The sequence below is a fragment of the Lithobates pipiens genome, unplaced genomic scaffold (assembly GCF_037356315.1).
Source record: "Lithobates pipiens isolate NorthernLeopardFrog02 unplaced genomic scaffold, aLitPip1_a1.2 Scaffold_47, whole genome shotgun sequence".
NCBI lineage: Eukaryota > Metazoa > Chordata > Amphibia > Anura > Ranidae > Lithobates > Lithobates pipiens.
This window is the reverse complement of record NW_027507871.1, coordinates 3,560,545-3,576,307: the sequence shown is the minus strand read 5'-3', so window position 1 is coordinate 3,576,307 and position 15,763 is coordinate 3,560,545. Positions and strand designations below refer to the sequence as shown.

Genomic DNA, 15,763 nt, shown 5'->3' with positions numbered 1-15,763 from the left:
TACAGGTGAGGGACAATGTGTGTGTGCTGGAGGTGGGGTACAGGTGAGGGACAATGTGTGTGTGCTGGAGGTGGGGTACAGGTGAGAGACCAATGTGTGTGTGTGCTGGAGGTGGGGTACAGGTGAGAGACCAATGTGTGTGTGCTGGAGGTGGGATATAGGTGAGAGACCAATGTGTGTGTGCTGGAGGTGGGATATAGGTGAGAGACCAATGTGTGTGTGCTGGAGGTGGGGTACAGGTGAGAGACCAATGTGTGTGTGTGCTGGAGGTGGGATACAGGTGAGAGACCAATGTGTGTGTGCTGGAGGTGGGGTACAGGTGAGAGACCAATGTGTGTGTGTGCTGGAGGTGGGGTACAGGTGAGAGACCAATGTGTGTGTGCTGGAGGTGGGGTACAGGTGAGAGACCAATGTGTGTGTGTGCTGGAGGTGGGATACAGGTGAGAGACCAATGTGTGTGTGCTGGAGGTGGGGTACAGGTGAGAGACCAATGTGTGTGTGTGCTGGAGGTGGGATACAGGTGAGAGACCAATGTGTGTGTGTGCTGGAGGTGGGGTACAGGTGAGAGACCAATGTGTGTGTGTGCTGGAGGTGGGATACAGGTGAGAGACCAATGTGTGTGTGCTGGAGGTGGGGTACAGGTGAGAGACCAATGTGTGTGTGTGTGCTGGAGGTGGGGTACAGGTGAGAGACAATGTGTGTGTGCTGGAGGTGGGGTACAGGTGAGAGACCAATGTGTGTGTGTGCTGGAGGTGGGGTACAGGTGAGAGACCAATGTGTGTGTGTGCTGGAGGTGGGGTACAGGTGAGAGACCAATGTGTGTGTGTGTGCTGGAGGTGGGGTACAGGTGAGAGACCAATGTGTGTGTGCTGGAGGTGGGGTACAGGTGAGAGACCAATGTGTGTGTGTGCTGGAGGTGGGATACAGGTGAGAGACCAATGTGTGTGTGCTGGAGGTGGGGTACAGGTGAGAGACCAATGTGTGTGTGTGCTGGAGGTGGGGTACAGGTGAGAGACCAATGTGTGTGTGCTGGAGGTGGGGTACAGGTGAGAGACCAATGTGTGTGTGTGTGCTGGAGGTGCGGTACAGGTGAGAGACCAATGTGTGTGTGCGCTGGAGGTGGGGTACAGGTGAGAGACCAATGTGTGTGTGTGCTGGAGGTGGGATACAGGTGAGAGACCAATGTGTGTGTGCTGGAGGTGGGGTACAGGTGAGAGACCAATGTGTGTGTGTGCTGGAGGTGGGATACAGGTGAGAGACCAATGTGTGTGTGTGCTGGAGGTGGGGTACAGGTGAGAGACCAATGTGTGTGTGTGCTGGAGGTGGGGTACAGGCGAGAGACCAATGTGTGTGTGTGCTGGAGGTGGGGTACAGGTGAGAGACAATGTGTGTGTGCTGGAGGTGGGGTACAGGTGAGAGACCAATGTGTGTGTGTGCTGGAGGTGGGGTACAGGTGAGAGACCAATGTGTGTGTGCTGGAGGTGGGGTACAGGTGAGAGACCAATGTGTGTGTGTGCTGGAGGTGGGATACAGGTGAGAGACCAATGTGTGTGTGTGCTGGAGGTGGGGTACAGGTGAGAGACCAATGTGTGTGTGTGCTGGAGGTGGGGTACAGGTGAGAGACCAATGTGTGTGTGCCGGAGGTGGGGTACAGGTGAGAGACCAATGTGTGTGTGCTGGAGGTGGGGTACAGGTGAGAGACCAATGTGTGTGTGCTGGAGGTGGGATACAAGTGAGAGACCAATGTGTGTGTGTGCTGGAGGTGGGGTACAGGTGAGAGACAATGTGTGTGTGCTGGAGGTGGGATACAAGTGAGAGACCAATGTGTGTGTGTGCTGGAGGTGGGGTACAGGTGAGAGACCAATGTGTGTGTGTGCTGGAGGTGGGGTACAGGTGAGAGACCAATGTGTGTGTGTGCTGGAGGTGGGATACAGGTGAGAGACCAATGTGTGTGTGCTGGAGGTGGGGTACAGGTGAGGGACCAATGTGTGTGTGCTGGAGGTGGGATACAGGTTAGAGACCTGTGTGTGTACACTGGAGGTGGGATACAGGTGAGAGACAATGTGTGTGTGCTGGAGGTGGGATACAGGTGAGGGACCAATGTGTGTGTGCTGGAGGTGGGATACAGGTTAGAGACCTGTGTGTGTACACTGGAGGTGGGATACAGGTGAGAGACAATGTGTGTGTGCTGGAGGTGGGATACAGGTGAGAGACCAATGTGTGTGTCTGCTGGAGGTGGGATACAGGTGAGAGACAATGTGTGTGTGCTGGAGGTGGGATACAGGTGAGAGACCAATGTGTGTGTGTGCTGGAGGTGGGGTACGGGTGAGAGACCTGTGTGTGTGCTGGAGGTGGGATACAGGTGAGAGACCAATGTGTGTGTGTACTGGAGGTGGGGTACAGGTGAGAGACCAATGTGTGTGTGTGCTGGAGGTGGGGTACGGGTGAGAGACCAATGTGTGTGTACTGGAGGTGGGGTAGAGGTGAGAGACCTGTGTGTGTGCTGGAGGTGGGATACAGGTGAGAGACCAATGTGTGTGTGCTGGAGGTGGGGTACAGGTGAGAGACCAATGTGTGTGTACACTGGAGGTGGGGTAGAGGTGAGAGACCTGTGTGTGTGCTGGAGGTGGGATCATACTAGAGAAGAGCAGTCCTTGTGCTGGAGGTGGGATGTGACTGGGGAAGGAGCAGGGAATTTGCACAGTGACAATGTAGAAGTTCCTCTTAGAAGGGTTCTGGGGTCACCAGGAAGCTCCGTACACAAATGTAATGTGTGTGTGAAGAGTTGAGCTCTGGTGTTCCTCCTCCCAGCTCCGGTTGTACTTCCGGTTCCTCGCGGACATCAGCCCAGAATATATGAGGGACACGAGGTCGGCTGTCATATCTCCACCCCGTCTGGCCATTTCATTAAACTGTAGTCGTGTATTTTAAACCCGTATTTTTTTTTTTCCTCCACCTTTTTTTACATATCGGCCTGTAAGGGGAGGTGATTTGTAGTATTTGTGTTGTTTATAGAGAGATGGAAGTCATGGATTGTCGGTCTTCTCCTGTGTGTATCCAGGTATCTCTCAAGGTGGAACTCCGCAGACGTGTGGAGGAAATATTGTCTCAAAATCTGCAAGTAGAACCCGAGGATGCCGAGACCCGAGCAACACAACATGGCAGGTCTGATGTTACGTTTTTTATTTATTTTTTTGTTGCTGTCTGATATCAATCTGAGAACACCCAGAACTTATATTTAACCACTCCAGCCCCGGGAGGTTTTACCCCCTTCCTGATCAGGCCATTTTTTTGTGATTCGGCACTGCGCCGCTTTAACTGACAATTGCGCGGTCGTGCGACGCTGTACCCAAAACAAATTGATGTCGTTATTTTCCCACAAATAGAGATTTCTTTCGGTGGTATTTGATCACCTCCTGCGGTTTTTAGTTTTTGTGCTATAAACAAAAAAAAAAAACGCCAATTTTCAATAAAAAAAGCAATATTTTTACTTCTGCTGTAAAACATTCCCAATAAAAAAAAAAAATAGAATTTCTTCATCAGTTTAGGCCAATATGTATTCTGCTACATACTTTTGGTAAAAAAAAATCCCAATAAGTGTTTATTGATTGGTTTGCTCAAAAGTTATAACATCTACATACTATAGGTTTTGATTTTTGGCATTTTTATGTTTTTTTTTTTTTTTTTTTTACTAGTAATGGCGGTGATCAGTAATTCTTAGTGGGACTGCGACATTGGGGCGGACAAATCTGACCCTGAGTGACACTTTTTGTGGACCAGTGACACCAATACAGCGATCAGTGCTAAAAAAAAAAACGCACTGTCACTGTACTAATGACACTGGTTGAGAAGGGGTAACACTAAGGGGCAATCAAAGGGTTAAGTGTGCTCCTAGGGATTGCTTTCTGTGGGAGGGTATAGCCTGGAGGAAAAGAGCTTAGCTGAAACAGAAGATCTCTCTTTTCCTCACTGACAGATCAGCGGTTTGCCTTGTTTACATAGGCACACCGCTGCTCCGTGTCTCCTGTAAACGATCGGCGGGTGGCGGCAACCATCGCAGCCGCCGGACCCGCTTATTGGCTTCTGCTGTGTCCAATCACAGAGGAGGCTGCAATCCGGGGGCACGAGCGCACGCCACCCTACACCGCATGCACAAAATCACGTGCCTTGCTCACGTTCTATGCTGTATGGTGGGCGGTCCAGAAGCGGTTCTAAAGCCTTAGACCCCTTTTTTTACACTGGGGCATTTTTCAGGCGCTTTAGCGCTAAGGATAACGCCTGTGAAGCGCCTGAAATATGCCTCCTCTGCAGTCCCAGTGTGAGAACCAGAGCGCCTTCACACTGGAGCGGTGCGCTTGCAGGACGTTAGAAAAAGTCCAGCAAGCAGCACGTTTGGGGCGGTTTGTGAGTGGTGCATACACCTCTCCTCCACCACTCCTGCCCATTGGAATGCATGGGCAGTAGAGGTCGACCGATATGGGTTTTTCTCTGGCCGATGCCGATATTTAGAAATCATGGCGGCCGATGGCTGATATATGATGCCGTTTTTTTTTTTTTTTTTTTGGGCCGATATGATAGGCCAATTTTTTTTATTTTATTATTTTTTTTTTATCCCCCTTCATCTCATAAAACCTAACATACACCTTTCTCACTGGGGTGTTTTTTTAGGCTCTTTTGGGCTAAAAATAGCGCCTGTAAAGTGCCTGCAAAACGGCTCCCCCTGCAGTTTGTGTGAAAGACCGAGTGCTTTTTACACCGAGGCGATGCGCTGGCAGGATGTTAAAAAAAAAAAAAAAAAAAAAAAGTCCTGCAAGCGGCACGTTTGGAGTGGTGTATACCCCTCCTCCACCACTCCTGCCCATTGATATTAATGGGCACCACTGCCGAAGCGCATGCAATGCGATTTGGCAGCGGTGCTTCACGGGCGCATTTAACCTTTTTCTCCGGCCGCTAGCTGAGTTATATGCGCCCCACTAGCAGCCAAATAGCACCGCTAAAATGATGATAAAGCGCTGCTAAAACTAGCAGCATTTTACCGCCAACGCCTCCCCGCTCCAGTGTGAAAGTCGCCTATAAAATAAAACAGGTAGTCAAAACTTTTGGAGGAAAAAAAAAATGGGCTAACTTTACTGTTTTAGTTTTTTTTCTTTTTTTTTTAAATCATTTAGTTTATTTTTTTCCCCCCCAAAAAAATGCATTTGAAAGACCTCTGCGCAAATGCCGTGTGACATAAAATATTGCAACAACCTCTATTTTATTCCCTAGGATCTCTGCTAAAAAAATATATATAATTTTTTGGGGGGTCTAAGTGATTTTCTGGCAGAAAATACAGGATTTTTACTTGTAAGCAACAAATGTCAGAAAAGATTTAGTCTTTAAATGGTTAAAGCGGAGGTCCACCCTAAAGTGGACCTCCGCTCATCGGAATCCCCCCCCCCCCCTCCGGCGCCACAATTGGCACCTTTCAGGGGGGAGGGGGGTGCAGTTACCTGGATAATCCAGGTATCTGCACCCACTTCCGGGATAGCTGTCTGCGGAAAGGGGCGTAGATTACGCCCCTTTCCGCAAGTGCCCGCCCCTTTCCGCCAGTGCCCCGCTGCCTGCTGGGAAACACACGGATCCCAGAGGCAGCAGGGACCGTCCTCATTGCGCAGTGCGACTCGTGCATGCGCAGTAGGGAACCGGGAAATGAAGCCGAAAGGCTCCATTTCCTGATTCCCATACCCAAGATGGCGGCGGCAGCACCCGAGAGACGATCTAGAGATCGGCTTCGGGTGCCGACATCGCGGGCGCGCTGGACAGGTAAGTGTCACTATTTTAAAAGTCAGCAGCTGCAGTATTTGTAGCTGCTGGCTTTTAAAAAAAAAAAAAAAAAACGCGGAGTCCCGGCGGACTCCCACTTTAAACTGAGAACTTCTACACACAGATATGAGTTCATTCAGAAGTGTAAACATTGCATCTTTTTGCTCTTTTCTTGGCAGAGCCCAGAGAGGAGGAAAGTCTCTTCTATGAAGACTCAGGCAACTTGCATTGACTTCTATTACAGAAGTCATTTCCGAGTCACGCTGTTCTAAAGCTGGCCATACACCTATAGATTATCTGCAGATTTTCTATGGTTAGATGGAAAAAGTGGGAGATTAATCCATCCACACGGTTTAGCGAACCTGGAGAAATCCATTGCACTTTTTCCATCTAACCATAGAAATCTGCAGATAATCTATAGGTGTATGGTCAGCTTAAAGCGGGAGTCCACCGGGACTCCGCGTTTTTTTTTTTTATTTTAAAAGCCAGCAGCTACAAATACTGCAGCTGCTGACTTTTAAATAGTGACACTTACCTGTCCAGCGCGCCCACGATGTCGGCACCCGAAGCCGATCGCTCGCTCGGCTGCCGGGTCCCGCCGCCATCTTGGGTATGGGAATCAGGAAATGGAGCCTTTCGGCTTCATTTCCCGGTTCCCTACTGCGCATGCGCGAGCCGCGCGGCGCAATCCGGACGGTCCCCGCTGCCTCTGGGAGCTGTGTGTTTCCCAGCAGGCAGCGGGGCACTTGCTGAAGGGGGCGGGCGCTTGCGGAACGGGGGCGTAACGTACGCCCCGTTCCGCAGAGAGCTAGCCCGGAAGTGGGTGCAGTTACCTGGATTATCCAGGTAACTGCACCCCCCTCCCCCCTGAAAGGTGCCGATTGTGGCGCCGGAGGGGGGGGGGATTCCGATGAGCGAAAGGTCCATTTTAGGGTGGACCTCTGCTTTAAATCGGCCTTTTTATCAGCTCAATCGGCCGATGCCGATTAATTAAAAAACTGCAAATATCGGCCGATATATCGGTCGACCTCTAATGGGCAGTGCTGCCAAATCGCCTGCAAAGCGGTTCGTTGGCGGCACTACACGGGCGCTTTTAACTCCTTCGGGGGGGGGTTAAAAGCGATCTGCTCCCACCTGCTTTATCACCCCCCCACTGCCCCACTGTGAAAGGGCTCTAAACAATTGTTAGCTTCCCACGGGGGCACATGTGCATGCTCGCTCCCGACCGATCCCGTGATGAGAGGCGGGGGGATGGGGGGGCTGAGTCACGCTGTCTTTGAGTCATGAGTGCTGCCGTGGGAAGCCGCTGGACAGTGAGCATGGCCAGGAGCGCTGGCGGGGGACCTGAGAATGGTAGGTTCGGGGCTGCTCTGTGCAATTCCATTACACAGAGCAGGTAAGTATAGAAATGGACAGAAGGGATTTCTTTAACAGGATTTTTTAGGTGCAAGATATAGAAAGAAACCATATACGATAAAAATATCACTTTTTATTTAAGACATATAAAAACACATATTTTAGTGTCGGATAAGGTATACATTGGTACAACTGGTACGGAGAAGTGCCAGGTATGGAGAAAAATATCATCTTGTGTGGGTGGTGGTGTATTTTTATCCCGACATGTTTCGCCACCATGGGCTTCCTCGGGGGATTTACCAAAGCACAACACTAAATATATAGAGAGAGAACATACATTTAGGTCATAATGTTAAGAATTTGTAAACAACAACAAAAGCAAAAAACACAAAATATGTTGAGAACGCTGTGTGCAGGGGCCAGTGACACATCCACTCACCCAGACAGGAATCCACGGGACTCCACCGACAGGCACCCAAGCCAATATGGAATCACCCCGATGGGGCAACAAGAGCGGCCAAAAGAGAGATTTTATTTTGACCAACTATAAAGTAAGAAAAGTAATACAATGAACATCAAAAAAATATGGAAAAGGTGTTTTTGGTCTGCCATCATAGATAGAAAATCTGATGGACAGACACAGGTAGCTGAAATTAGCCAAAAACACTTACCTGTCTAGTGAGCCCGCGATGTGGCCCCCCCCCGCCCCAGGCCAATCCGTCCATCAAAACGGTGGCCGTTGCCACCATCCTAACGAAGGGAAAGAGGCAGTGGAGCCTTATGGCTCCACTGCCTGTTTCCTACTGCGCATTCGCGAGCGGCGCTGAGCTTTGTGAATGGCCCCGTTGTTTCCTGGGACACACACATGTCCCATAAGACAACGGGGCTGCTCGCCAGAGGAGTAAGAATTGAAGAAACAGCACTGTAGAATAGGAATAGGCAGATTAGGAAGACTGCCTAGCAACAGAGGTTTCTGGTGAGTAAAATTTTTTTTTTTTTTTAAAGAATATTAATGCATTTTTTTTTTTTTTTAGGGTGGGCCTCCACTTTAAGAAACAAGTGTCAGAAAAAGATTTAGACTTTCATTTACACATTGTTTAAAAACTTGGCAGACTGCCTGGATTTTTTTTCACACAGAAGTTTATCCCTTTCATCTAAGAAGGAAGAGTTGGTTACAATGTTTCAGGTTTAAACTTGGCAGACTGCCCAGTGACAGCTGAGTGAGCAGATAAGTCTCTCCACTTGTTGCATGAAAGAATCAGCAAACTCTGCAATAGAGATTGCCAGGGGGGGGGTTGAATCGAGATCACGATTTTTCAACGATTAATTGCGCTGCTCTAGAGGGGAGGAGATGGCTCACACACTACTGATCTGACAGGCAGGGAGGGAGGGGGAGAGGGAGAGACTGTGGGATGATAGAGGTGTGTAAACTGACCACGGTATGATGGATCAGCAGTCATGATTACCGTGGTCAGCACACCTAGGTGGGCACAGGAACAGGCAGGATTAACCAGGTATTGTACAGCATCGAAAAGGACAAATGACACTGCAAAAACACTGTGCTATTTATTGTGCTTTAAAGGAACAAGATCCATTTTATTTTTTATACATTTTTCTTATTTTTTAGGGTTACCACCGCTTTAACCACTTCCCGACCAGCGCACGACGATGTACGTCGACAGAATGGCACGGGCAGGCATATTGGCGTACAGGTACGTCCAATATTCGATGCCGCCCTGCCATCGGGAGCGCGCCGCCGGCAGCGCGCTCCCGCGCTGGTCGGGACCCCGGTGAGTCCGGTCGCGGGACCCGCGGACTCGATCGCCGCGGGCATACCCGCGATCGTCTCACGGAGCGGCCGAATGGAGGAAATGCTGTATAAACAACATTTCTCCATTCTGCCTAGCAACTAGTGACGCTGATCTCTGCTCCATGTGATTGGAGCAGAGATCAGTGTACACTAAATGAAAGCCCAACCCCCCCACAGTTAGTAACACACCCCTAGGAACACTTAACCCCTACACTGCCACCCACTGGTTAACCCTTTCACTGCCAGTGTCATTTACACAGGAATCACTGCATTTGTATAGCACTGATTACTGTATAAATGACAATGGTCCCAAAAATGTGTCAAAAATGTCCGATGGGTCCCCCACAATGTCGCAGTCACAATAAATATCGCTGATCGCCGCCATTACTAGTAAAAAAAAAAATAATAAAAAATTATTAATAAAAATGCTATAAAACTATCCCCTATTTTGTAAACGCTATAACTTTTGCGCAAACCAATCAATAATCGCTTATTGTGATTTTTTTTTTTTTTTTACCAAAAATATGTAGAAGAATACGTATCGGCCTAAACTGAGGGAAAAAATGTTTTTTTATATATTTTTGGGGGATATTTATTATAACAAAAAGTAAAAAATAATGCGTTTTTTTTTCAAAATTGTCGCTCTATTTTTGTTTATAGCGCAAAAAATAAAAACCGCAGGGGTGATCAAATACCACCAAAAGAAAGCTCTATTTGTGGAAAAAAAAAAGGACGTCAATTTTGTTTGGGAGCCACGTCGCACGACCACGCAATTGTCAGTTAAAGCGACGCAGTGCCGAATCGCAAAAAGTGGTCTGGTCTTTGACCAGCAAAATGGTCCGGTCTGCAAGTGGTTAAACAACTTCTGCGCTTTGTCTCTGTGCAGTGACTGCTGCTCTCTCCTCCTGTGCAGGGTGACTTGTCTTGTCTCCGCCCCCCCCCCTTTAGTTTTCCTGCAGGTAGCCTGCAGTGGGCGGGGCCTGCTGAGCCCCTCCCATAGCTCTGCTCTCAGCACAGTCTGTGTACTGCACAGTGATGGTGTCTCTGCTACATTTACAAGATAATAGGGATTTAGAAAAGGGATTTATATTGTTTGTGGTTATTAAAGGAATATATTTGAGTAAAAAGTATTTGTGCAGCTCAGCTAGAACCGTATGCGGGAAGCACAATACAGAAAAATCCTATTATTCAGGTAAGAAGTACTCAGTGCAGCCATGATGAGCAGAGATCACTTATCCACAGCAACCTAGAAGATTTCTGTTCAGGGGCGTAACTATAGGGGGTGCAGCAGTCACGACCGCAACTGGGCCCTGTGATGCAGGGGCCCATGCAGCCCCCTCTACATATGGCCGGCAGCAGCATAGGCAGCTAGCACACACTATTACATACCCCCTCCATATCCCCCTGGGCACAGGGACCCCTTCTCACGTGGGGACAGGGACCCCCATCTCCCCTGGGGACAGGGACCCCTTCTCACCTGGGAGCAGTAACTTCATCTGCCCTGGAGAAAAGGACCTCATCTCTTCTGGGGACCGGGACCCCCATCCTGCCTAGGGACAGTACCCCAATGGGGCACCTAAAAATGAAAAAAAATTAATAAAAACTACTGATGCCAGTGGTGGAACTACAGGGCTCACAAAGGTCATACCTGTGACCACGCCCTGGAGTTCCACCGCCGGACTCGGAGGGAAGGGCCCTGGCTGGGGTTCAGGGGGGCCCTTCATGGTTTCTTGCATCGGGGCCCTGAAGGTTCTAGTTACGCCACTGTTTCTGTTATTACCAAAGTGAGACCAGTAAATGATGATTTATGATTGGACGTGTTGGTATACAGCACACCATTGCTGCTTTCTTCTTTTTTTTTTTCGTTCTTTTAAAAGACAACCGATGAATTTTATCGGGGGGGGGCGGGGCTTGCCTTGTATCTTTGTCTATCAGTTTTCTCCATTTTGTCCTTGCAGCGTGGCGTCGTCCTCACACCCGGAGCCTCCATTGAAGAAGCACAACCCTCCCAAGACGTCTCCCAAAAAGACAACGGCTCAGCCTGCGCCAAAAGTAAAACTGAAGGGTCCAGGTGAGACGGGGGGGGGGGTCATAGATTTGGAGCCTCTGATCAATAATATTCTGTTCCTGCAAAACTGACTCATTTAAAGGGGTTGAAAACCTTCTTGTTTTTTTCACCTTAAAGCGGAGGTCCACTCTAAAATGGACCTTTCGCTCATCGGAACCCCCCCCCCCCTCCTCCGGCGCCACAATTGGCACCTTTCAGGGGGGAGGGGGGTGCAGATACCTGTACAGTACAGGTATCTGCACCCACTTCCGGGATAGCTCTCTGCGGAAAGAGGCGTAGATTACGCCCCTTTCCGCAAGTGCCCGCCCCTTTCCGCAAGTGCCCCGCTGCCTGCTGGGAAAACACACAGATCCCAGAGGCAGCGGGGACCGTCCTTATTGCGCAGCGCGACTCGCGCATGCGCAGTAGGGAACCGGGAAATGAAGCCGAAAGGCTCCATTTCCTGATTCCCATACCCAAGATGGCGGCGGCAGCACCCGAGAGACGATCTAGAGATCGGCTTCGGGTGCCGACATCGCGGGCGCGCTGGACGGGTAAGTGTCACTATTTTAAAGGTCAGCAGCTGCAGTATTTGTAGCTGCTGGCTTTTAAAAAAAAACAAAAAAACGCGGAGTCCCTATCCCTAATCCTATGCATTAACCACTTCAGCCCCCCGGAGCATTTGGCTGGCCAAAGACCAGAGCACGATTCGGCACTGCGTCGCTTTAACTGACAATTTGCGCGGTCGTGCGACATTTCTCCACAAACAAAATTGATGTCCTTCCCCCCCCCCCCCCCACAAATAGAGCTTTCTTTTGCTGGTATTTGATCACCTCTGCGTTTTTTTTTTTTTTTTGCGCTATAAACAAAAAAAAAAAAGCAACAATTTTGAAAAAAACTCATTATTTTTTACTTTTTGCTGTAATAACTATCCCAAAAAAATATATAAAAAAAAATTTTTTTCCTCAGTATAGGCCGATACGTATTCTTCTACATATTTTTGGTTTGCGCAAAAGTTATAGCGTCTACAAAATAGGGGATAGTTTTATGGCATTTTTATGATTTATTTTTTATTTTTTTTTAACTAGTAATATCGGCGATCAGCGATTTATCGTGACTGCGACATTATGTCGGACAGATCAGACACTTTTGGCGCTATTTTGGGACCATTTACATTTATACGGCAATCAGTGCAATTAAAAATTGCATTGATTCCTGTGTAAATGTGACTGGCAGTGAAGGGTTTAACCACTAGGTGGCGCTGTAGGGGTTAAGTGTGTCCTAGGGAGTGATTCTAACTGTGGGAGGGAGGGGTTGTGTGTGATCACTGCTCCCGATGACATTGTAACCAAGTATTCCTCACACTGATATTTATTGATTGTTTAGCATATCTTTTAATATTAATTGAGGTACCCCCCCCCCCCGGACACTTCATTCCCACAGTGGTGGATCCCTGACTGGCTGCAGCCGCTAATCAAGGAAAAAAATTCCAATATGTCAATATTTTATTTTCTCCTTTTTTTTTTAAATTTGTTATTCCCTCCCACCCCCCTTCTATCCCCTTGAAGAGGGAGGAGGTGGGAATTAAAAACTTATATTTATATGGTATGTGTTTAACCACTTATTGACCGCCCGCCGTCATTATACGGCGGCTGTTTGGAGAGGAATACTGGTGTTATGGCAGCAGATAGCTACCATAACCCCCCGGTGCCCTCTTCTTCAGCGGGCGGTCGGCTTTCAGATAAAAGTGGTCTCAGCGGCGTATTCAATCGCTTTTATTGGGGGCGGGAGAGGGCCCCCCCTCCCGCTGCTCCCCAGTGGTCTCCGCCACTTACGGGAGACGTCGGCAGCGGCGGAGACCATCTCTCGTGTGAACAGCCTGGAGCCAAGCGCGGCTCCATAACATTGGAGGGCAGAAGCGATGCCAAACGTCACTTCCGCCCAATGATCTTAAACCGGGACTCCGCGTTTTTTTTTTTTTTTTTAAAAGCCAGCGGCTACAAATACTGCAGCTGCTGACTTTTAAAATAGTGATACTTACCCGCCCAGCGCGCCCGCGATGTCGGCACCCGAAGCAGATCTCTCGATCGTCTCTCGGGTGCTGCCGCCGCCATCTTGGGTATGGGAATCAGGAAGTGGAGCCTTTCAGCTTCATTTCCAGGTTCCCTACTGTGCATGCGCGAGTCTGGGATCCGTGTGTTTCCCAGCAGGCAGCGGGGGACTTTCGGAAAGGGGCGTAATCTACGCCCCTTTCTGCAGAGAGCTATCCCAGAAGTGGGTGCAGATACCTGTACTGTACAGGTACCTGCACCCCTCTCCCCCCTGAATGGTGCCAATTGTGGCGCCGGAGGGGGGGAGGGTTCCGATGAGCGGAAGGTCCACTTTAGGGTGGACCTCCGCTTTAAAGGGGAAATTTTTTATTTATTTATTTTTGTAAAAAGAAAAAGGACATTTCATAATTTTTTTTTTCTTATTGCATTTTAGTGTAAATATGAGATGTGAGATCTTTTTGACCCCCCCAGATCTCATATTTAAAGCGGGAGTCCACCGGGACTCCGCGTTTTTTTTTTTTTTTTTTTAAAGCCAGCAGCTACAAATACTGCAGCTGCTGACTTTTAAATAGTGACACTTACCTGTCCAGCGCGCCCGCGATGTCGGCACCCGAAGCCGATCGCTCGCTCGTGCCGCCGCCATCTTGGGTATGGGAATCGGGAAATGGAGCCTTTCGGCTTCATTTCCCGGTTCCCTACTGCGCATGCGCGAGCCGCGCGGCGCAATCTGGACGGTCCCCGCTGCCTCTGGGAGCTGTGTGTTTCCCAGCAGGCAGCGGGGCACTTGCTGAAGGGGGCGGGCGCTTTCGGAAAGGGGCGTAACGTACGCCCCTTTCCGCAGAGAGCTAGCCCGGAAGTGGGTGCAGTTACCTGGATTATCCAGGTAACTGCACCCCCCTCCCCCCTGAAAGGTGCCGATTGTGGCGCCGGAGGGGGGGGGGATTCCGATGAGCGGAGGTCCATTTTAGGGTGGACCTCCGCTTTAAGAGGACCTGTCATGCTTTTTTTTCTATTACAAATGATGTTTACATTCCTTGTAATAGGAATAAAAGTGACACCATTTTTTTTTTTTTTTTAAAGACAGTGTAAAAATTAAAAAGCAAAATAAATAATAATAAAAATGTAAAGCACCCCGTCCCACCGAGCTCCCGCGCAGAAGTGACCGCATACGTAAGTCACCTCGGCATATGAAAACGGTGTTCAAACCACACATGTGAGGTATCGCCATGATCATTAGAGCGAGAGCAATAATTCTAGCCCTACAACTCCTCTGTTGCTCAAAAAATGCAGCCTGTCGAAATTTTAAAACGATGCCTATGGACATTTTGAAGGGTCAAAGTTTGTCACCATTCCACGGGCAGACGAAATTTTGAAGCGTGACATGAGACAGAGAGAGAGATATTGTTTTGTATCTAAGTCATTTTCTAGAAAAAAAAAAAATATTTTAACATGTAAACACCAAATCTCAGAAAGAGGCTTGGCCCTTAACCACTTGGCGCCGGGTGGACGTCCTGGGACGGCCTCGACTTTCCGGGGTTATATCTGAAAGATGCCTGAGGCCACAGACATCATTCAGATATCGGCGTTTTCAGCCGGCGATTCCCTGCACCATAAGAGCGATCATAGCGGCTGTTCCGCTGCTTCATTGTTCTTACGGGCGGCGGGAGGGGACGCCAACCCCACCTCCCGCCGCCCTCCGGTGCTTCTACCGACTCACCGCTTCCATCTGTGAGTCAGTCACAGGATCCGCCGACCCCCGGATAATGATCATAGAGATTTCCGGTGAACTAGTTCGTCCCCGGAGTCTCTATGATCGTTCGGAGGCCGCGCGCGATGTTATGACGTTACGCCCGGCCTCTGCATTCAAATAATGGCGCCGCCTCGGCTGGGAAGCCGTGAACGTTTTTTATTTTAGGCTTCCCAGCCTAGAGGTGAGATGTGGGGTCTTATTGACCCCCCCAAATATCACTGTAAATAGATCCGATCGTGCCATATTCCTATTACAAGGGATGTTTACATTCCTTGTAATAGGAATAAAAGTCATCAATTTTTTTTATTTTTTATTTTTTAAAGTGTCAAACTAAAAAAAGTAAAATTAACAATAAAAAAAATGTGAAGCGCCCCTCGCACACAGAAGCGAACGCATACCTAAGTCCCGCCCACATATGAAAACGGTGTGCAAACCACACATGTGAGGTATCGCCGCGAACGTTAGAGCGAGAGCAATAATTCTAGCCCTAGACCTCCTCTGTAACGCAAAATGTAACCAGTAAAAAAAATTTAAAGCGTCGCCTATGGGGATTTTTAAATACCAAAGTTTGGCGCCATTCCACGAGCGCGTGCAATTTTGAAGCGTGACATGTTGGGTGTCTATTTACTCGGCGTATCTTCATCTATCACATTATGCAAAAAAATTGGGCTAACTTTACTGTTTTTTTTTGTTTTGTTTTTTTAAAGCAAAGTTTTTATTATTTTTTTCTGAAAAAAACGGGTTTGAAAAATTGCTGCACAAATACCGCGCGAGATAAAAAGTTGCAACAACCGCTATTGTATTCTCTGGGGTCTTTGGTAAAAAAACATATATAATGTTTGGGGATTCTATGTAATTTTCTAGCAAAAAAATGATGAATTTTACATGTAGGAGAGAAATGTCAGAATTGGCCTGGATGTGAAGTGGTTAAAGTTAATGGGAGGTAT

At 48.5% G+C, this 15,763-nt stretch overlaps 1 protein-coding gene across 1 annotated transcript in view; it reads left to right on the top strand.

Moving 5' to 3' along the window:
• LOC143956943 (NACHT domain- and WD repeat-containing protein 1-like) overlaps window positions 1-15,763 on the top strand; it is a gene marked incomplete in the record, with an annotated part of 331,576 nt that overhangs the window by 6,182 nt on the left and 309,631 nt on the right. Inside the window, 2 exon segments of the mRNA XM_077467116.1 lie at window positions 3,062-3,165; window positions 10,927-11,039. Coding sequence (XP_077323242.1) covers window positions 3,062-3,165; window positions 10,927-11,039 — 217 coding nt within the window.